The sequence below is a fragment of the Channa argus genome, chromosome 2 (assembly GCF_033026475.1).
Source record: "Channa argus isolate prfri chromosome 2, Channa argus male v1.0, whole genome shotgun sequence".
Classification (NCBI taxonomy): Eukaryota; Metazoa; Chordata; class Actinopteri; order Anabantiformes; family Channidae; genus Channa; species Channa argus.
Genome location: NC_090198.1, coordinates 27,386,791 through 27,403,326, shown reverse-complemented (window position 1 = coordinate 27,403,326; position 16,536 = coordinate 27,386,791). Strand labels below are relative to the sequence as shown.

The 16,536-nt window shown below is 40.3% G+C and overlaps 1 protein-coding gene across 6 annotated transcripts in view; it reads left to right on the top strand.

Moving 5' to 3' along the window:
* Positions 1-1,323: 1,323 nt before the first annotated feature.
* LOC137105975 (frizzled-3-like) overlaps positions 1,324-16,536 on the top strand; it is a 31,751-nt gene continuing 16,538 nt past the window's right edge. For 4 of the 6 annotated variants that reach the window (XM_067488911.1, XM_067488885.1, XM_067488919.1 and 1 more), the window contains exons 1-2: positions 1,324-1,481; positions 2,499-3,233. In XM_067488911.1, the coding sequence (XP_067345012.1) occupies positions 2,916-3,233 (318 nt within the window). In that variant the 5' untranslated portion in view covers positions 1,324-1,481; positions 2,499-2,915. Of the gene's footprint in view, positions 1,482-1,578; positions 1,841-1,918; positions 2,252-2,498; positions 3,234-16,536 lie in introns of those variants that run through there. The other 2 variants (XM_067488894.1, XM_067488902.1) reach the window with 2 other exon arrangements.

Here is a 16,536-nt window from a genome sequence, read left to right as displayed (position 1 = left end):
TGAGTTGGAATTTTCAGAAACTGTTTCTTTCAAAATATTCAAGGGTGTTTAAGTAATAGGTAAGTGACCACAATTTGTATTTTTTATTTTAAAAATGTACCACCTAAAGCAACATTTTGAAATCATAGCCAATTATTACACTTTACAATCTGTACAGAATGCCCTTCCCCCCCCCCGTTTCTCAAAGAAGTCCTACCAATTCTAGAAGAAGGGTTCTTTCTTTCGGGAATGACAGATATGCAATAGATGTCACATGTACAGAGCAGTGAAACAGTAGATTTACAGTATGGACCAGCAGCACCAGAAGCACTGAAGTAGGGACTGAATCCATTTTAGGCAGAAGATCATTCACCACTTGTAAGTAAGTGCGCTGTCAGTAGAGCGACAGGCCCAAAATGATTACTGTTAGATCTTTGGGCTAAAAGCTATATAGACTTAACGCCTTTCATACATTTGAAAGGTAGGAAGGTTAAAGAGCGGTTGATGATTATTAAGAGACCATGGCAGGGTTTGGGTTAAGGAGCCAACACATACATAGAAGGTGTTTAAAGAAATGTATTGTTCTATACCTCAGTTGGTTCTGCTGAGGATGCTGGAATCGAGTATGTCTCTAATCATATCTATTTACTGCAGGAAAAGTCTGCCCTTTTTTTTTCTTAAAACGAGTTTCTAGCAACATATACAACTACTTTATGTAATTGTAAGGATGTTTTTTTTTTTTTACATTTCTCTACAGTTTTCCTTGTTCATTTCAGGCCAAGTTGTTTTAAGGAAGACTACTGTTGCTCATCCATGGGCATTTTACATTTGTTTTAGTGAGGTTTGTTTCTGGTTTTAATTTGTTGTCTGGTGTCTCAATGCTTTGAGCCCGTTCTGGGTGATCTTGTGCCTTTCTTCAGATAGTTTGATTGTTCATCATTTTGGGTCTTTTGGCTTGTCGGCTAACCTTTACACAGATGCACTCATCCACAGCCCTCCGGGCCAGTGCCATCCATGCACCTAGCCGTGGAGGGAGTGTCTGTGCCTTCACAATTATACATTTGATGAAAGCAGTTCTCCACAATTCTTGTCCTACTTGATGCTGAAGATACTTTTGGTTCGAATTTAACCCCACGTGGTCTTCCTGTAACCTTGGGAATGGTGCAAGAGAACACCTTCAAAAGTGTGCATGACAAATGAAAGTGGATATAGTAATATTCACAAATAAGCCTAACTTCTAACCCATCACATGCGCCTATTCGTATTATTGTATAAATACACTTTATAATATTAGCAAATGCTGAATGTCCACAGCTTGCAACATCCACTGGGACCATCTTTGTCGTTTTGTCTGCGCGGTCACGCTGGATCCGCGGTCACGCTGCGTCGGCGGCAGGCTGCGGGGAACCAGCTGCAAACAGTGGAACAACGAAGTGCTGCAGTGATCGGGGCCGGTGGTGGAGCCGAGGAGAACCCGTACCGCTCCTCATTCCTCACGCAAGGTAAAGCATTTAGAATTGTGACGTTAGCACGGGAACTGTGCACCTCATTTAACTCCTTACTCTCGGCAGACCGGGCAAATTTTGGCTGTAAATATCTTGAAGCAATCCCGTGCACAAATAGCGCGCAGCAGCGCTGCGGTGACAGACGCGCGCGGCTGCCCAAGATTGACACGCTGTCTTCGGTGCGATAGTGGCGTGTCACCGTGTGTGGCTCTCGCTCCAAGTACAATGAAGATGTCTTTTAAAATGTTTGTGCTTTCTTAACAACAAAGGGGGGGAGAAAAAAAATCAGCAACCAGATGTTCTTCCTGGAGAGCGAAGGAGAACTGAAGAAGGCAGCGACCTGGAACGTTGAAGAGGTGTTAAACCGAATTTCTCGTTATCGATTTGATCGCTTTGGAGCTAGCTAACGTTAGCTAACAGGTAGCTAACGGTCGACTGCGAGCAGCTGGGAATTGTAACTCGACAACCGGACCACCCGCGTGTGCGCTTTAAATTCTCCAACGAGGCTTATTTTCTAAAGTTTACCGTGTGGCCAACCGTAAAACCACCGAGACCCACAGTGTGAAACATCGCAGGGGAGCGCTACTGTTGCCCGGTCAACCTCGCACAAACACGAGAGCGGAGGGAGTGTCTGCTCATCCGCAGGTGTAACGTCCACATGAGCGGGCGCTGTTTGTCGTGGGCTGCTTTCAACATGTTCCCATTATTCACCTGGAACAGCGCATAACGCCGCAGAAACGACTCTCGTAGATCATTTGCCATTGCAGGTCCTTGTAGGTTTAAGTTGTTACCCCAAACTGATTTCCCCCCCTGAACTATTTTGTCCGCCATTCATAAATGTCAACCTAATAGGTACAGACAGATTTGAATCCGAGATTAGAACTCTGCTTTGTAGAGACAAGGGTGTTGCTGACCAAAGACCAAATACAACACTGTGTTTCTAGGTTTTAAACCTGCAGGGCCTGCTTGAGTAATGGTAACTGAATACTCAAGATGTTGTTTTTTGTCTTACAGAGATATCAGCAAAACCAGACGATAGCCACATATTGCTGGGGGACTTGGACATCAGCGGAAGCAAAGTGAGAGGAAAAACAAAGTGGAAGAAAGGGGAGGTGCTGCTGGTGGAGGCCATTGTCTCAGCGGGTATGCTCTCAGTTTGGGGATGGATCAACGAGAATGTCAATGAGCACAAGCTTACACGAAGGTGAAGGCAAGTGTTTCCTCAACGAAAACGAATTCAGAAAAAGAAACACTACACTCTGCTGAAGAATTGGCTCCCTTCATGGCTTACGGATAAATTGGGACTCGATCACATGTGCAGAGTGTCCTGACCCCGTGACCCTAAAAAATGGATGCTATTGCTTCTAATAATTGGAAGCTTTAAATACAAATCCTGCATGTCACCAAGGCCGTCTCGTGGTTTTCCGGGTGATGACAGTCGTCAGTCTGAGCCACTGTGGAGAAATGTCAGACCCAAAGATGCAAGCACCTGTTGAAAGAAGATCTATGAATGACTGGTTTGCAAAAACGATCTCTTCCAGACAGCGAGTTCCTGTCTGTTTTTCTTTCCTCCTCATCTCCCTGGTTACACCTGCTCTGTCCATTCACATGGAGTCCATAGAGAGCCACAGCGAGTTCAGCTGTGAGCCCATCAGACTGAGAATGTGCCAGGATCTGCCTTACAACACCACCTTTATGCCCAATCTACTGAACCACTACGACCAGCAGACAGCCGCTCTAGCCATGGAGGTAGGTCGCTGATGTGTGTTATTCAGGCAGAGTGTGTGTGTGTGGAGCATAGCACTTTGGGAAATCGGATAGCTCCTTCTGTGAATAAGCGGGGTAAAATTACATGGTTTTCCTAGACTATGTATATTGTGAAGATTAAGGCTGTATAGTGTTGAGTTTTGGATATGTGACAGAAATCAAACATGAAGTCCCCATTTACAGCATTAACAAGGTGCAGAAATTGTAGCATTTCATGATGAATCATGCATTTGCTGAGGACAAAAGGACACATTTACATGCAATGTAGACAGAGACAGCATAGCTAATTTTATTACTAGAATGCACAGAGATTCTTTGCACTGAAATAATTGGAGGGTTGACTTTTACACTGTAGAGAAAGGTGGTTGTTGTTTTTTTTTAAAAAATGTTTTAATGTCTCCTATTGTCCATTATCTTTAGGCTATAGGAGAACAAATTGGATACAGGCAGCCACACTTGGAGTGAAGTGGTTCTCACACAGGGTTGGAATATCAAAGAGTTAACAGGAGCAGTGCAACGCTTGAGAAAGGGTGATAGTCGATCCACTCTGTTCAGGTTGCAGCTCCATCGCTTTTCTACAAGTTACAGTTCTATTCAGATGTAGAATGTGTATGTACAGGCGCTCATTACGTTTCTCGAATGTGAACAGAAACTGACACAGAATCTTCTAACTGTGCAGCAGCAGTGGGAGAAAAATGTATTGCATTGTGGTGCTTTATGTGGCTGATACTTTCTGATGAATGTCTTTACGCGGAAAGGTTGGTTCTAAGCTACAGAGCAGGGAAAAGTGCCATATTACGTACCGTCTGAGTGCAGTAGTAGATGCACACGATCCATCTATATCATGTTACCTCTCTTTCCTATTCCTTTGTTACTCCCCAAGAGGGAGAGCGAGCGCAGAGCAAGGTGTTACTCAGTGAATGGACTGTAATTACCTATCTGCAGTAGGTACTTATTAGCACCAAAGACAGCAACGTATGTCACGTTATGTGGGTGTGTCATTTTGGGTGTGTTGTAGTGGACTGTCTACAAAAATACAAAATGCAAAACAAATAACAGGGAAAGAGAAGACAGAGAAATCAAGAACTGTGTTTACTTTGGCAGATGGCACTTTGGAGATATTAGAAAGTACAGAAGATAATTACAGCAACATTTGTCTATTAAGGGACTGACATTTTTCAGAACCATGCCATTAGCATTTTGGTCCTTAGAAAAAGAGGTCCATAAATATAATCTTAATGATATACAAGAAAATAAATTACTTTAGTCACATTCCTTTTAAAAATATCTTGTCTCATGTCATTCTTAGACCTTCCCAAAAGGATTTATTTGCTCTCTGGATTATTACTTTTTTATGTTTCTGTGTGGTTTCATTCATTCAAGTGTCTGCCCATGTACACGTGTTTTGGCTGCCGTGCAAACTGTGGGTCATAGTTTAAAAAACGCAGAAGGATAACAGATACAGTCAGCTGAAATACGCCTGCCTCCAGCTGTTCAGCGTTGGCATATTAAATTACCCCCGTTGAAAAGCAGATGAATTTAGACAGGGCCACAGTTGGCTGTGCATTTTTTGTGTTTAATCTTGGAGGGGGATTTTTTTTATTTTTAGTTAATGCTTGGTTATTATTTTTCCCATGTTAAAACCAAATGAATGTAAGCAAATAGATCAAGCCAAAATGTGCAGTGCCACTCGCTGAATATTTATTCACGGAAAGTATTTCTCCTGTCAAAAGATGCAGTGCCAGGATCACTGGTGTCAGAATATAAAGGAATGAATGGTTACAGCTTCATTTTGGATTGACAGCCGTGTATTTTGACTGGATGCAAACAGTCCTTTAGTGGCAGTGTTCACTCAGCACATTAAGGACCATGCAAATCTTCGAATCAAATCAATTCCGCAGTGTCATGTCAAAACACGCTGTGTTGAGGGTTGTGAGAAGCGTCTGTTGTTGAACTCGACTTGACCCAGATGAAGAAGGAGCCAAGTAACTGACACTCTCAGTCCCTCCAGTCATGGAATAGACAGTTTTCTGAAGATGGTTGAGTAGCAACATGATCCCTGTTAGTTTTGATGATCTGGTCGGCTTTGACCAGGGATAGTAGTCCTGGTGGGAACCCTGGAGGAAATTTAATAATGTCTCTCATGGGGAAACCTGTGTGTGTGTGTTTGTGTGTGTGTGTGTGTGTCACAGATCAAAAATTCTTGCTACATTATCAAATACAAAAGTCAGCTATCTCTTACTAAAGGTCATAATATTCCGTTTTTGGTGTAACTGTTTAAAAAAAGGTATTGATTCAACTTCATAGTCATTTTACAAAATGTTGTAGGTTGTGGTGTGGTTGAATTGCGTTACTGACAGATGTTTCTGAATGTTAATCGCATAGCAATGCTGCTACTAAATGTCATTTTACGTCCAGAAATGCTTCTACAACTACTTGATCATGATTTTCCTTGGATCTACTACTCTCTTCATAAGATGCATATGTCCCTCATCTACTGCTTCCATTGCTATTGTTATCATCAATGTAGTGCAGCTTCCTTTTTGCAACATTCTGCCACTGTTGTGCATTGTTTCTTCATTCCAAACCATGCAATTAAAAAGAAAAACATTTCCCACATGAGTACATGTATTTTACAAGCATAACATGTTTTAATTTCTAAGAAATAACTATTGTGCTTTTTGTTATTACTATAGTATCAGTTGAAACCTCACAGTAGGAGCTGTGCTGTGCAGCAGTTCATATTGGTTAACAACCTATAAACATTTTTGGATCTAAATCTGTTGTAATTAATTGTGATTTTATGTCTGTCTTTTTGGGAACGTGGTGTCTGTTTTTGGTCATGGTGTGCCTCTCTTGGAGAGTTTAGGTTGCTGCTTAACATTTTTCAGTTGTCAGTGTGGTTGTTGAGAATATCTTTTATGGTCTTTATGTATCTTTTAACAGAGCTCTTTCAAACGAATAAGAACACTAAGTTCAGAGGTTCTGGCCCATGGGCCCCTGGGCCTTTGCACATTCAGTAATCCATGCACATATGGGTTTAACACGAGTTACTGAGCTTTGTGAAATTGAAATGGATGTGAAGCCAACACAAGTAACATTTGTTTGACAAGTCACAATGAACCATTTAGTAAGTGTCCTCCTCGACTGTTGTGCTTGATTAATGTTGTAACATTATACAATCAGATCCCTTTAATCAATCAAACACCCGCCTGGTAGAGCCAGTTCCATTTTCAAAGATGTCCTACTAAAAAGAGTTTTTGTTAGAGTACAGACATTTTTCATCAAATGACAGCTGAGATGAGTCATTTAGAAACATCAGTTTGTCTTGCTGTTTTGGAATTTTACTTGCTGTAACAAAATATAAAATAAACAACTGTGAAATTAGCGTGAAGTTTTCCAAATGCCTTAAGAAAACTGGAGCCATTGTCAGCAAGGGTTGTACTCACCTCTTGGGTCATATCTCCTGATACAGGTTTCTCAGAGTAGATCAAAGTAGATGCAGTATAATAACTTGTACTAGTGTATGATTATGCACTAAACAACTGTCACTTGTATTTTTACTTGTGAATAGTCTGAGACATAGACAAGCCCTGTATTAAAAAAAAAAAGAAAAACATCTCTGTCATGTGTATATAAGAAGAACAATGGGAGATGAAACCAACAACAGAAGCTGGATCCTTACACAGACCTCGCTTACACTATAGGGCAGAGCAACTGATCTGAGGCGAAGAATAATGGAAGAAGTGGATGCAGTTGATACTTGATACCGAATACCAAGGTCTGTTGGAAAAACATCACCAAACGTATGGTAGCTGATGCTACCAAAGCCCTCACAAAAATCTCTACTAGCACCATTATTCAGACCAGTGAACTGGTATGTGCTACAGATGCTGTAATCCTAGGCCCTGTTATTCATATGTGGCTTAACAGATTGAAGACAAATGAGTTGGGGCCACTAGCAAATGTTGGATGGTCTAATCCTAGATCAGGTTTCTTGGCTATGACAGTTTTTCAAACCTACTCGAGAAATGGATTTTAAAAAGCTGTAATTTATTGTCAGAAAGAACCGTTCACTGTTGTGATTGTTATTTAGACCACATTTATCACTGAGATAAAGCTAATGGGGAACAAATGGGCAAAGATCCTGTGGGGCTCTCTGATCCATCCAGAAAGGAGGGCACTGATTAACCAACTAGACATTGTAGTAGTAGGCAAGGAAGAGAAAATGGCTGTGGTGATAGAGTGGTTGAACATTAAGAAGAAGGTGTATGACAAACCGGAGAAGAACCTGGGATGAAAAGAGGAACTGGAGAGGATGGGGAAAGTGAAGGCCAAAGCAGTCCAAGTGGTGGTAGCAGGACTTGGGGCTGTGACTCCTAAAACAGGAAGGGAGACTCCAACAGATACTAAGAACAACATCAGAGCACTCAGTCTGTATAAGCTCAGTGGTAGAAACTAGATCCCGCACAGAACTCCCAGGCCTCTGGTTTGAGGACGTGAGATTGATGAATACACTCCAGCCATAGGGCTGAGAAACGACTACTTATGTTACTGCAGCACAGTTTTTTTTGTTGTTGTTGTTGTTTTGTTTTGTTTTTGTTGTTGTTTTTTGTTTTTTTTAACTAAGATAAGGGATTAGAAAGGATTTTTTTTTTTCCAGATTTGATGCAATGCTGTAAACAGAAGTCTTGTGTGTGAGTGGTTAGCATTTATACTCTTCACCTACAATGTGTTTCTCTATTTACACAGTTGGACTGCCAATATTTCAATGGCTCACTTTCCTTAGACAAATAGCTATTGACATCAGTCTGTATTTTTATTTTATTTTTTCGACCAAATGAATCAATGATTCAAAAGTATGAATCACAGATTTCCTGTCTTTCCTTATAATAGCACTTGTTCCCCTCCTCCTCCCCATAGTTTAGTCCAGAACGTGCACTCATTATCCAATTTCCCTCCCCTGTCTGCCTCTCTCCTCCCATTCCTACCCCTCCTTCTCTGCCTATTTAACTACCATGGCAACAGGTGATGTGGAAGCCCTCACTGGACCCTGTCTCTTTGAGAATACCATGTGCATGTATACAACACACACACACACTGTGGTAGCAATCATAATGGGGGAAAAAAATCCACAAGGTACAGCAAACAAGCCATCACTAGGAGCTACACAGAGGAAGTGTGAGGGGCATAGAAGAGAGGGTCAGATGAAATGATAGAAATGTAGGAGGGAAGCCAAGAATGTGTGAATAGAGCTGAATCAGATGCCACCCACACATGTCCTAACACTATTTAAGCCGCCTGTGCATATCCATCTGCTTATCACTTACATGTACACTCTGTTCGATTAAAAATCTACTATGGTTAACCAAAAGACTGGCAGACTGATGCATACAACCACTATCATCTCTTTTCATTCTTTTAATAAAATTAGATCATGTCTTTACAGAGCATCATCATTTGTGTGTAACACGTTTTTCAAGTAAATATCATTGAGATTGCAGTTACCTTCGGAAAGTCATTTGTGCCCAAATCAAACCATCAGCGTTGTAATTGTGTATTTTTACTATCTTTGGTCATCGTCTTTGTTACTATGGTCTCATGTAAAGTGTATGTTGTGTTTTTTATAACTTTAAAACGTCATTAAAGAGGGGAAAAACAATGCATGATACTTTTTTATTCTGTTAATAAAATTAAGACAAAAATCAGATTAATACTATTAGTATAAAAGATGGAAATCACTAATAGATTGTGGAAGAGGGGAGTGACAGGCGCTGTAATTGGGCGAGTCACATGGGGTGGGATGCTGAGGTTGGTGCAGAATGGAGAAAGACATTGATTAGATCAGAAATAGAGGAAGCATTGTAACTCACTACCTGTTAACAATGTTGGCACTCAGCTGAACTCTTTAAAAGTCATGTAACTTTAACCATTTACTACGGGGGCTATTTTGGGCTTGAGTTGAGAGCTGTATGTGGCTGGTAAGTGCACAATTAGTTGCACTAAAGCCCTTAATGCTGATGCTGACCTTGACCCGCTGTATGCTGAAATATAAGAGGTGCTTTGTGTTGAGCTTTGCATGAGAAGGGGATCAATGATTTGTGTGTGTGTGTATGTGTGTAAAGTTGGGCTTAGCAGTCAGGGCTGAGTTAAATATCTCCCACTGGCCCCAGATGGACATACATTAATACAGTTTTCAGGTTAGATCATGTGTTTAGATGTAGTCGGTAAAAAATGGATAATCTATACTAGTAAGCCTCAACATTAAAACTAGTGACAGGTGAAGTGAGTAACCTTGATTATCCTCTTACCTTGGCACCTGTCAAGGGATGACAGATATCAGACAGCAAGTAAAAAGTCTGTTCTTCATGTTGATGTGTTCGAAGAAGGAAAAATAGGCAGGAGTAAAGATCTGACATGAACCATATTGCAATAGCTAGACAAGTGATCCAGAATAGAGATGGCACCAAGATAACACGGTGGGAGGGAGACACGCCGGTGGAAGCAGTGCAATGTTCTTGAAAATAAAATGCTCAGAACCTTGGTTCCTAACCTTTACTTGCATGTTACTTTGACAGTTGGCACCTACTGTACCTAAGCATTATTGCAGACCAAATATACCCCTTCATGGCAACAGTTAACTGATGGGTGGGCCTGTTTCAGCAGAATAATGAGCCCTGCCCAGTGCTGAAATAGATCCAGAGTGGTTTGAAGAACATGAACAGTTCGATGTGTTTGAATGGCCTTCAGATTCACCAGATCTCAATCAGATCGTGTAACTATGGGATGTACTTGAAAAACAAACCTGACTTTTATGGTGGCCCTAATTTGCAACTTAAAAATGTAAAAAGAATTTAACGGATAAGCTGCTGTGGAGTCAATGCCTCAACTGGTCAGAGCGGTTTTAGCAGCATGAGGGGAACCTACAAATTGTTAGGCAGGTAGTTTCAATGTTTGCTTGATCACCGTATCGTTATATATTCTGTATTTCCATGCTAAAATAATGTCATCATTATTAATTATGTCGATTTAAATATTAATAATAGTAGTAATAATAATAGTCAATTAAATAATTGTGCGAGCAGGTTGGAACGGGTGGAGAAAAGTGTCAGGCATGTTGTGAGATAAGAGTATCAGTGAGAAAGAAAGGAAAAGTTTTCAAGATGGTGGTGAGACCAGAGATGTTGTTTGGCTTAGAGACTGTGGTACTGAAGAAAGACAGGAAGCGGAACTGGAGGTAGCAAAGTTTAAGATGTTGAGGTTCTCTTTGGGAGTGACGAGGATGAACAGGATCAGGAATGTGGACGTCAGAGGGACAGCTCATGTTTGATGTGTTGAAGATAAAGTCAGAGAGGCCAGATTGAGGTGGTTTGGACGTGTTCAGAGGAGAAACTGTGAATATATCGGTAGAAGGATGCTAATGTTGGAGCTGCCAGGCAGGAGGTCTAGAGGAAGACCAAAGAGGAGATTTATGGATGTAATGAGAGAGGACATGAAGTTAGTTGGTGTGAGAGAAGAGGATTCAGAGGACAGGGTTAGATGGAGGCACATGATTTGCTGAAAGGGTACAGCTGAAAGGAAAAGATCACAATTAAATAATCAATTGCTCAAGATAAAAAGTATCACCAAACATTATATTTAGGATCATTGTTTCCCATTAAAAATAACACACATTCAATGTTAAAGTTTTTTTGTGTTATGTGTTTTGTGCCTTAGAAGTGATGGAATAGGGCTTTGCGTTGTGTTTTGTGACCTGGTGCTGTTCCATTAGAGACATCTAACAATGCATTCAAGTAAAGATGTTATTAAATGTTGGAATCCAAGTGGGATTCACCAGTGTTCATATTTTCACATGAACCTGTAGCATTGCATTAACAGTGGGCTAATGGGCAGCATGTGTGAGCAATGACAAATCTCCCCAATCTTTCCTCAAATCTCCCTTCATTGTGAAGCTGGATAAGCAGTGGTGGCAGCTCTGCTGATGGAAACAGTCTGCCAAAAAAACAGCACCAGGCAGTGCCTTTGTTCTGTGCATAAATAATTGATTGCTTCATTTGGGCTGGCAGCCTCAATAGACTTCGTCAGAATAAGCAGGATAATCAAGAGTTCAATTGAAATCAACAGAAACCTTTACACTGAATGAGGACCTGCCTGTCTCTGCCAGAGTGAATAGGGTAATCAGCCTCTTCAGATGTAGTGAACATCATGAGCACACAAAGTAACACAGAGACATAACAAAACCATCACACACTCACAGAAACACATGTCTATAAAGTCCTGTTTCCTCTTATTCACACACATGGGGGGGAAAAATTAAGCACGTCTCTTAAACACTGTCCCAACCAAATTACTTATAGATGGTTTAACTTTAATGGACACATTAGTATTAGATTCCTTTAGAAACTGGCTATGTACCAAACCTGTACTTAAACAACGTTGTCTTGATCCAGGTGATTTAGCCAATTATAGATCGATATACAATCCCGTTGTTTTTCTAAAATCCTTGAAAAAGTAGATGCAAAGCAATTATGCGACCACCTATACAAGAATAATTTGTATGAAGACTTTCAGTCAGGATTTAGAGTTCATCATAGTACAGAAACAGCACTGGTAAAAGTCAGCAACGATCTTCTCTTGGCTTCAGATAATGGACTTGTGTCCCTACTCGTCCTACTAGACCTTAGTGCCGCATTTGACACCATTGACCACAACATTTTATTGCAAAGAGTGGTGCATGGATTTGGGATTGAAGGAACCACTGTGTGTTGGTTTGAATCTTATCTGTCAGACAGACGGTTTGTTCATGTTAATGATGAATCTTCTATATGCACAAAAGTCAGTTATGGAGATCCACAGGTATCTGTGTTAATACTTTTCAATCTGTATATGTCAAAACTAGGCAACATTATAGAGAAACATTCCATAAACGTCCACTGCTATGCTGATGATACCAAGCTATAGTCTGTGAAACCAGAAGATAATAACCAATTACTCAAACTTGTCAAGCATGCCTAAAAGACATAAAGGTCTGGATGTCCTTATAATTTACTTCTAAATTGAGACAAAACTTAATTTATTGCATTTGAGCTTAAAAAAAACCTTGGAGTTATCTTGTCCTTTACCTAAACAAATCTCTAGAACAGCCTTCTTCCACCTAAGGAACATTGTCGAAATTAGGAGCATTCTGTCTCAAAGTGATGCTGAAAAACTAGTCCATGCATTAGTTACTTCTAGCTTAGACTACTGTATTTCCCTTCTTTTAGGGCGTCCTAATAACGCCCTAAAAAGCCTTCAATTAATTAAAAATGCTACAGCAAGAGTACTGACTCTAATTAGAAAGAGAGATCATATTTCTCCTTCATTAGCTTCTCTCCACTGGCTTCCCATAAAATCTACAATAGAACTTAAAACTGTTCTTGCATACAAAGCTCTTAATGGTAAAGCTTCGTATTTAAAAGACCTCATAGTACCACATCGTCCGACCACTTTGATCGCAGGATACAGGCCAACTTGTGGTTCCAAGAGTTTCCAAATATAGAATGGGAGGCAGAGCCTTTAGCCATCAAGCCCCTCTTTTGTGGAACCAGCTCCCAATCCAGATTCGGGGGGGAAGACACCCTCTCTACTCTCGACTAGGCTTAAATCCTTCCTTTTTGATAAAGCTTATAGTTAAAACTGCTCAGTCAACCTGAACTAGCTCTTAGTTTGAAGCTACAGGTTTAGGCTGTTGGGGGACCTTCCCAAGTGCGTTGAGCTCCTCTCCTCTCTTTTCTCTCTGTACATTAAATGCCACCTTTCTCTGGTAGTTGTGCTTCTCCCTCTGTGTCCTTCTCTCTGTCCCTTTCTCCAGGTATCCCTGGCTTTGGACCTGTGTCTTCCAGTGTGCAGCCACTGGTCCTACCAACATATCAAATGTTTAGTTGCTGCTCTTTTCTTTTCTCTCTCCACTTTCCACTCAACCCAACCAGTCAAGGCAGATGGCCGCCCACCCTGAGCCTGGTTCTGCTGGAGGTTTCTTCCGTTAAAGGGAGTTTTTCCTCTCCACTGTTGGGCCTGTTCAAGGGGGATTTGTTGGGTTTCCTCGACATACTTCTATAGTCTTGCCTTTATTATGTAAAATGCCTTCAGATGACTTTGTTGTGAATTGGCGCTATATAAATAAAGTTGAATTGAATTGAACAAGCCTTGAACTCACCAGTTTTGGCACACATCCACTCTCTGTTGTGGGGACCTGGTGGCCCCAGGGTGGCCCTTCTTACAGAACAGTCTTATTTTGAAGGACAGGACCCCATGCTGAGAGAAGCACAAACACCGGAGACAGTAGAGTCTAAAGACTTAACACGACCTGTCACTCTGTCAGTGTCCCCTTCTGTTTAGTCTCTGACATATTCTCTTTCTTCTCTAGTGCCCCACACATTTTCTTTTTTCAAACACTTTGTCTCTTTTCTCTTTTGTTCTTTTTCTGACTCCCACAGATGAATTTGTCTACTTCTGTAAGCCTGAAATGCCAGCAAAAATACATTCTTTTAACTTTTAACGTTATGTTGAGTTTAATAGATACAGACTTTCATAACAAACTGCCAATGTAACAAGGCACTTTGATGCTACTGCTGGCTAGGATATGAGTTGTAGTGTATTTAAAGATCTGGTCCCTTTTAACAATTGTTTCTGGAGGGGATGGAGCTATGAAAAGGGGCGGTCATGTGGCAGAAAAGCTCTTAAGCATCTTTCCACAGTAATTGTAATAATTAAGGTTGCAGCTGCCTGCATATCAGTTCATCATACTCCATTAGTCTGTATTTTTTTTTTCTTTTTTTCCCAACTCTTATTAAGAGCATAGCAAGAATGAAACAAATCTTTGTTATGCAAGTTTTGGAAGGCAGTTGTAAGAGGCATCAATCATAAGAAATGGATTAGATCAGAAACATAATGCAAAAGCAGTGCCACGGTTTCAGAAAACTGGCTTTTAGACTGGGTTTTTAACTGGGCTTCATATTCCTTCATTTTTTCACATTAGCATCATATTAGTGACAACTTGAGCATGTAACCAGAAACCTGCTGAATGCAGTCAGACAGAAGTGTTGAGGTTACAGTTTTCAATAGTTATTTGATTTCATAAATGTATAAACAATACATGTGATTGCATTGCTCAGAGATTATAAATAAACATTGTTTCTTTTGAAGGAATTTGCAGCCTAGATCATCTCGTATCGCAAACGCACTTGAACCTTAACCATTCCTTTAAAAAGGTGGATGTGAGAAGGTAATAATTGTGATTATTGATTAGCTGAATGCAAAAGCAGGTTTTTTAGTATCAGGTCATTTGACTTTATGCACATACACTCACAAATTTCCTACCTTAACTTGATTTCACCAAATAACCTGAATTTGTAGTGTGCGTGTAAATGTGGTGACTGACAGCTCTAAATTAATTCACTCAGAGTTGGGGTTCTTGTCTTTTTGCTTTACAAACATTGGGCTCCATTGTAGTCCAAATGAGCCTTTCTGAGAGACCAGGGGCTCTCTAATCTCTTTCACCCTAGGATCCAAATGGCAAAGATTGTTTAGGCTGGCAAATCCCAAGAATGTCACAGAATTTTGTTTAAGAAGTAAGTTTCACAGCTTCTGGTATTTTTTTAGTTATTTTTCTTTTCGGGGAGGAGGGCAGAGAAAATTAGTCTTATTATTGTTATAGTTTAGACCCTTAATGGGAGAGACTACTATCTATCATACCAAAATGTTATGAAAATAAATCTCCATCTATAAGTAGAAATTGTCTACCAATTAAATCGGAGGCCTCAGGCAGGGCAGTTCTTTCATGATGCGTGCCCAATAATTTATTTATATATTTACCAAAGGACAATAATAGACACAATGAGCTATTTTCTATTTCATAACTGTGTTGAGGTTTGTTTGAAGGGTTGATTCAAGCACAAAGACATCGTCTTATTCCTGCTATTTTTTCTTTGTCTGACCCAGATTATTTAAACACAAATAACAGTTATTAATAACAATATGTTAAACTGTTCATCGCCCTTTGAGGAGAACTCAACATTATGTTTAAGCCATGTGACCAGCTGCTGTCTCTTGGTGCACACACTCGGTCCCTATGCTATTATGTGTTTCTGTCTGTGCTTCTAACGTTCATGGTTCTCAAAAAAACCATGACCTACAGCAAACCCTCTGGGAAACATAACATGCTGGGGCAGATGGACAGAACAGGTCCTATTTCTAAACCGTGCGACAATGCAATGAGGGCAAGCACACCCACTACTGAATTTCTCAAATAAACATTTTCACCATATTAACACTTTCTTATTTCAAATCCATTTTCCTTGCCTTTCACTTCCAGCTCTTTATATCCCTGTCTTTCACACCCTCAACACTCAGGTTTAATTGACTATTGTAGCAGATGGGGGAGCGGTTGGTCTGTGGGAATCAATGTCTTCCTTGTGGAACTGAGAGAGAGAGAGAGAGAAAGAGATTAGCAGCTAGTTAGCACCAGTGAGCGATGACAGCTGGCACCATTAACCTCTCCACACTCTCTTATACACACACACACACACACACACACACACACACACACACACACACACACACACACACACAGAGAATTAAAATACTAGTGTATGATTAGCCATTATGCAGGCTCAGTTATTCCACAGAAGAAAAAAACTCCTCTGTATATTGTCACTTAACCACAAAATAAATGTGGCCTAGTATGTAATTGTGCACACTCATTATGGGAGAATCTATGATTGGCTTAGCATGATCTTAAAGGAAGCAGGAGAATAGCCAACACTTCCAATGCCAGTTAAAACTGAGTACTCGCATCTCCACACAATCAATAGCTAGATAGATATACATACACTGATCAACTGCAACATTACCCCTGAGGGTCTTAATAATGTTATTGAGGACAAAGGTCAGCCTGGCCACTCTGAGCAGTCTGCAGCTACACAGACCCATATACAGCAAAAAAGCACTTACTGTGTACAGAGGTGGTATTTAAATGTAAAACCTAAGTAAAAGTGCAAGTACTGGCCAAATTCTTCACTAAAAGGTCCACTACAAAACATACTCAACTAAATCTACTAAGTAAATTACATTTTACTTTCGGAAAAAATAAAACAACTCAACTAAGAAAATTGGGTATTTTAAACAAAACAGTTTATGGTAATTATGGCAAAGCATGTAAAGTAATTAAATAGGGTTTAAATATTGGCATTGGTAAAGGTGGAGCTGATTTTAACCACTTTATCTGCTGACAGGTGGTTAACTCATA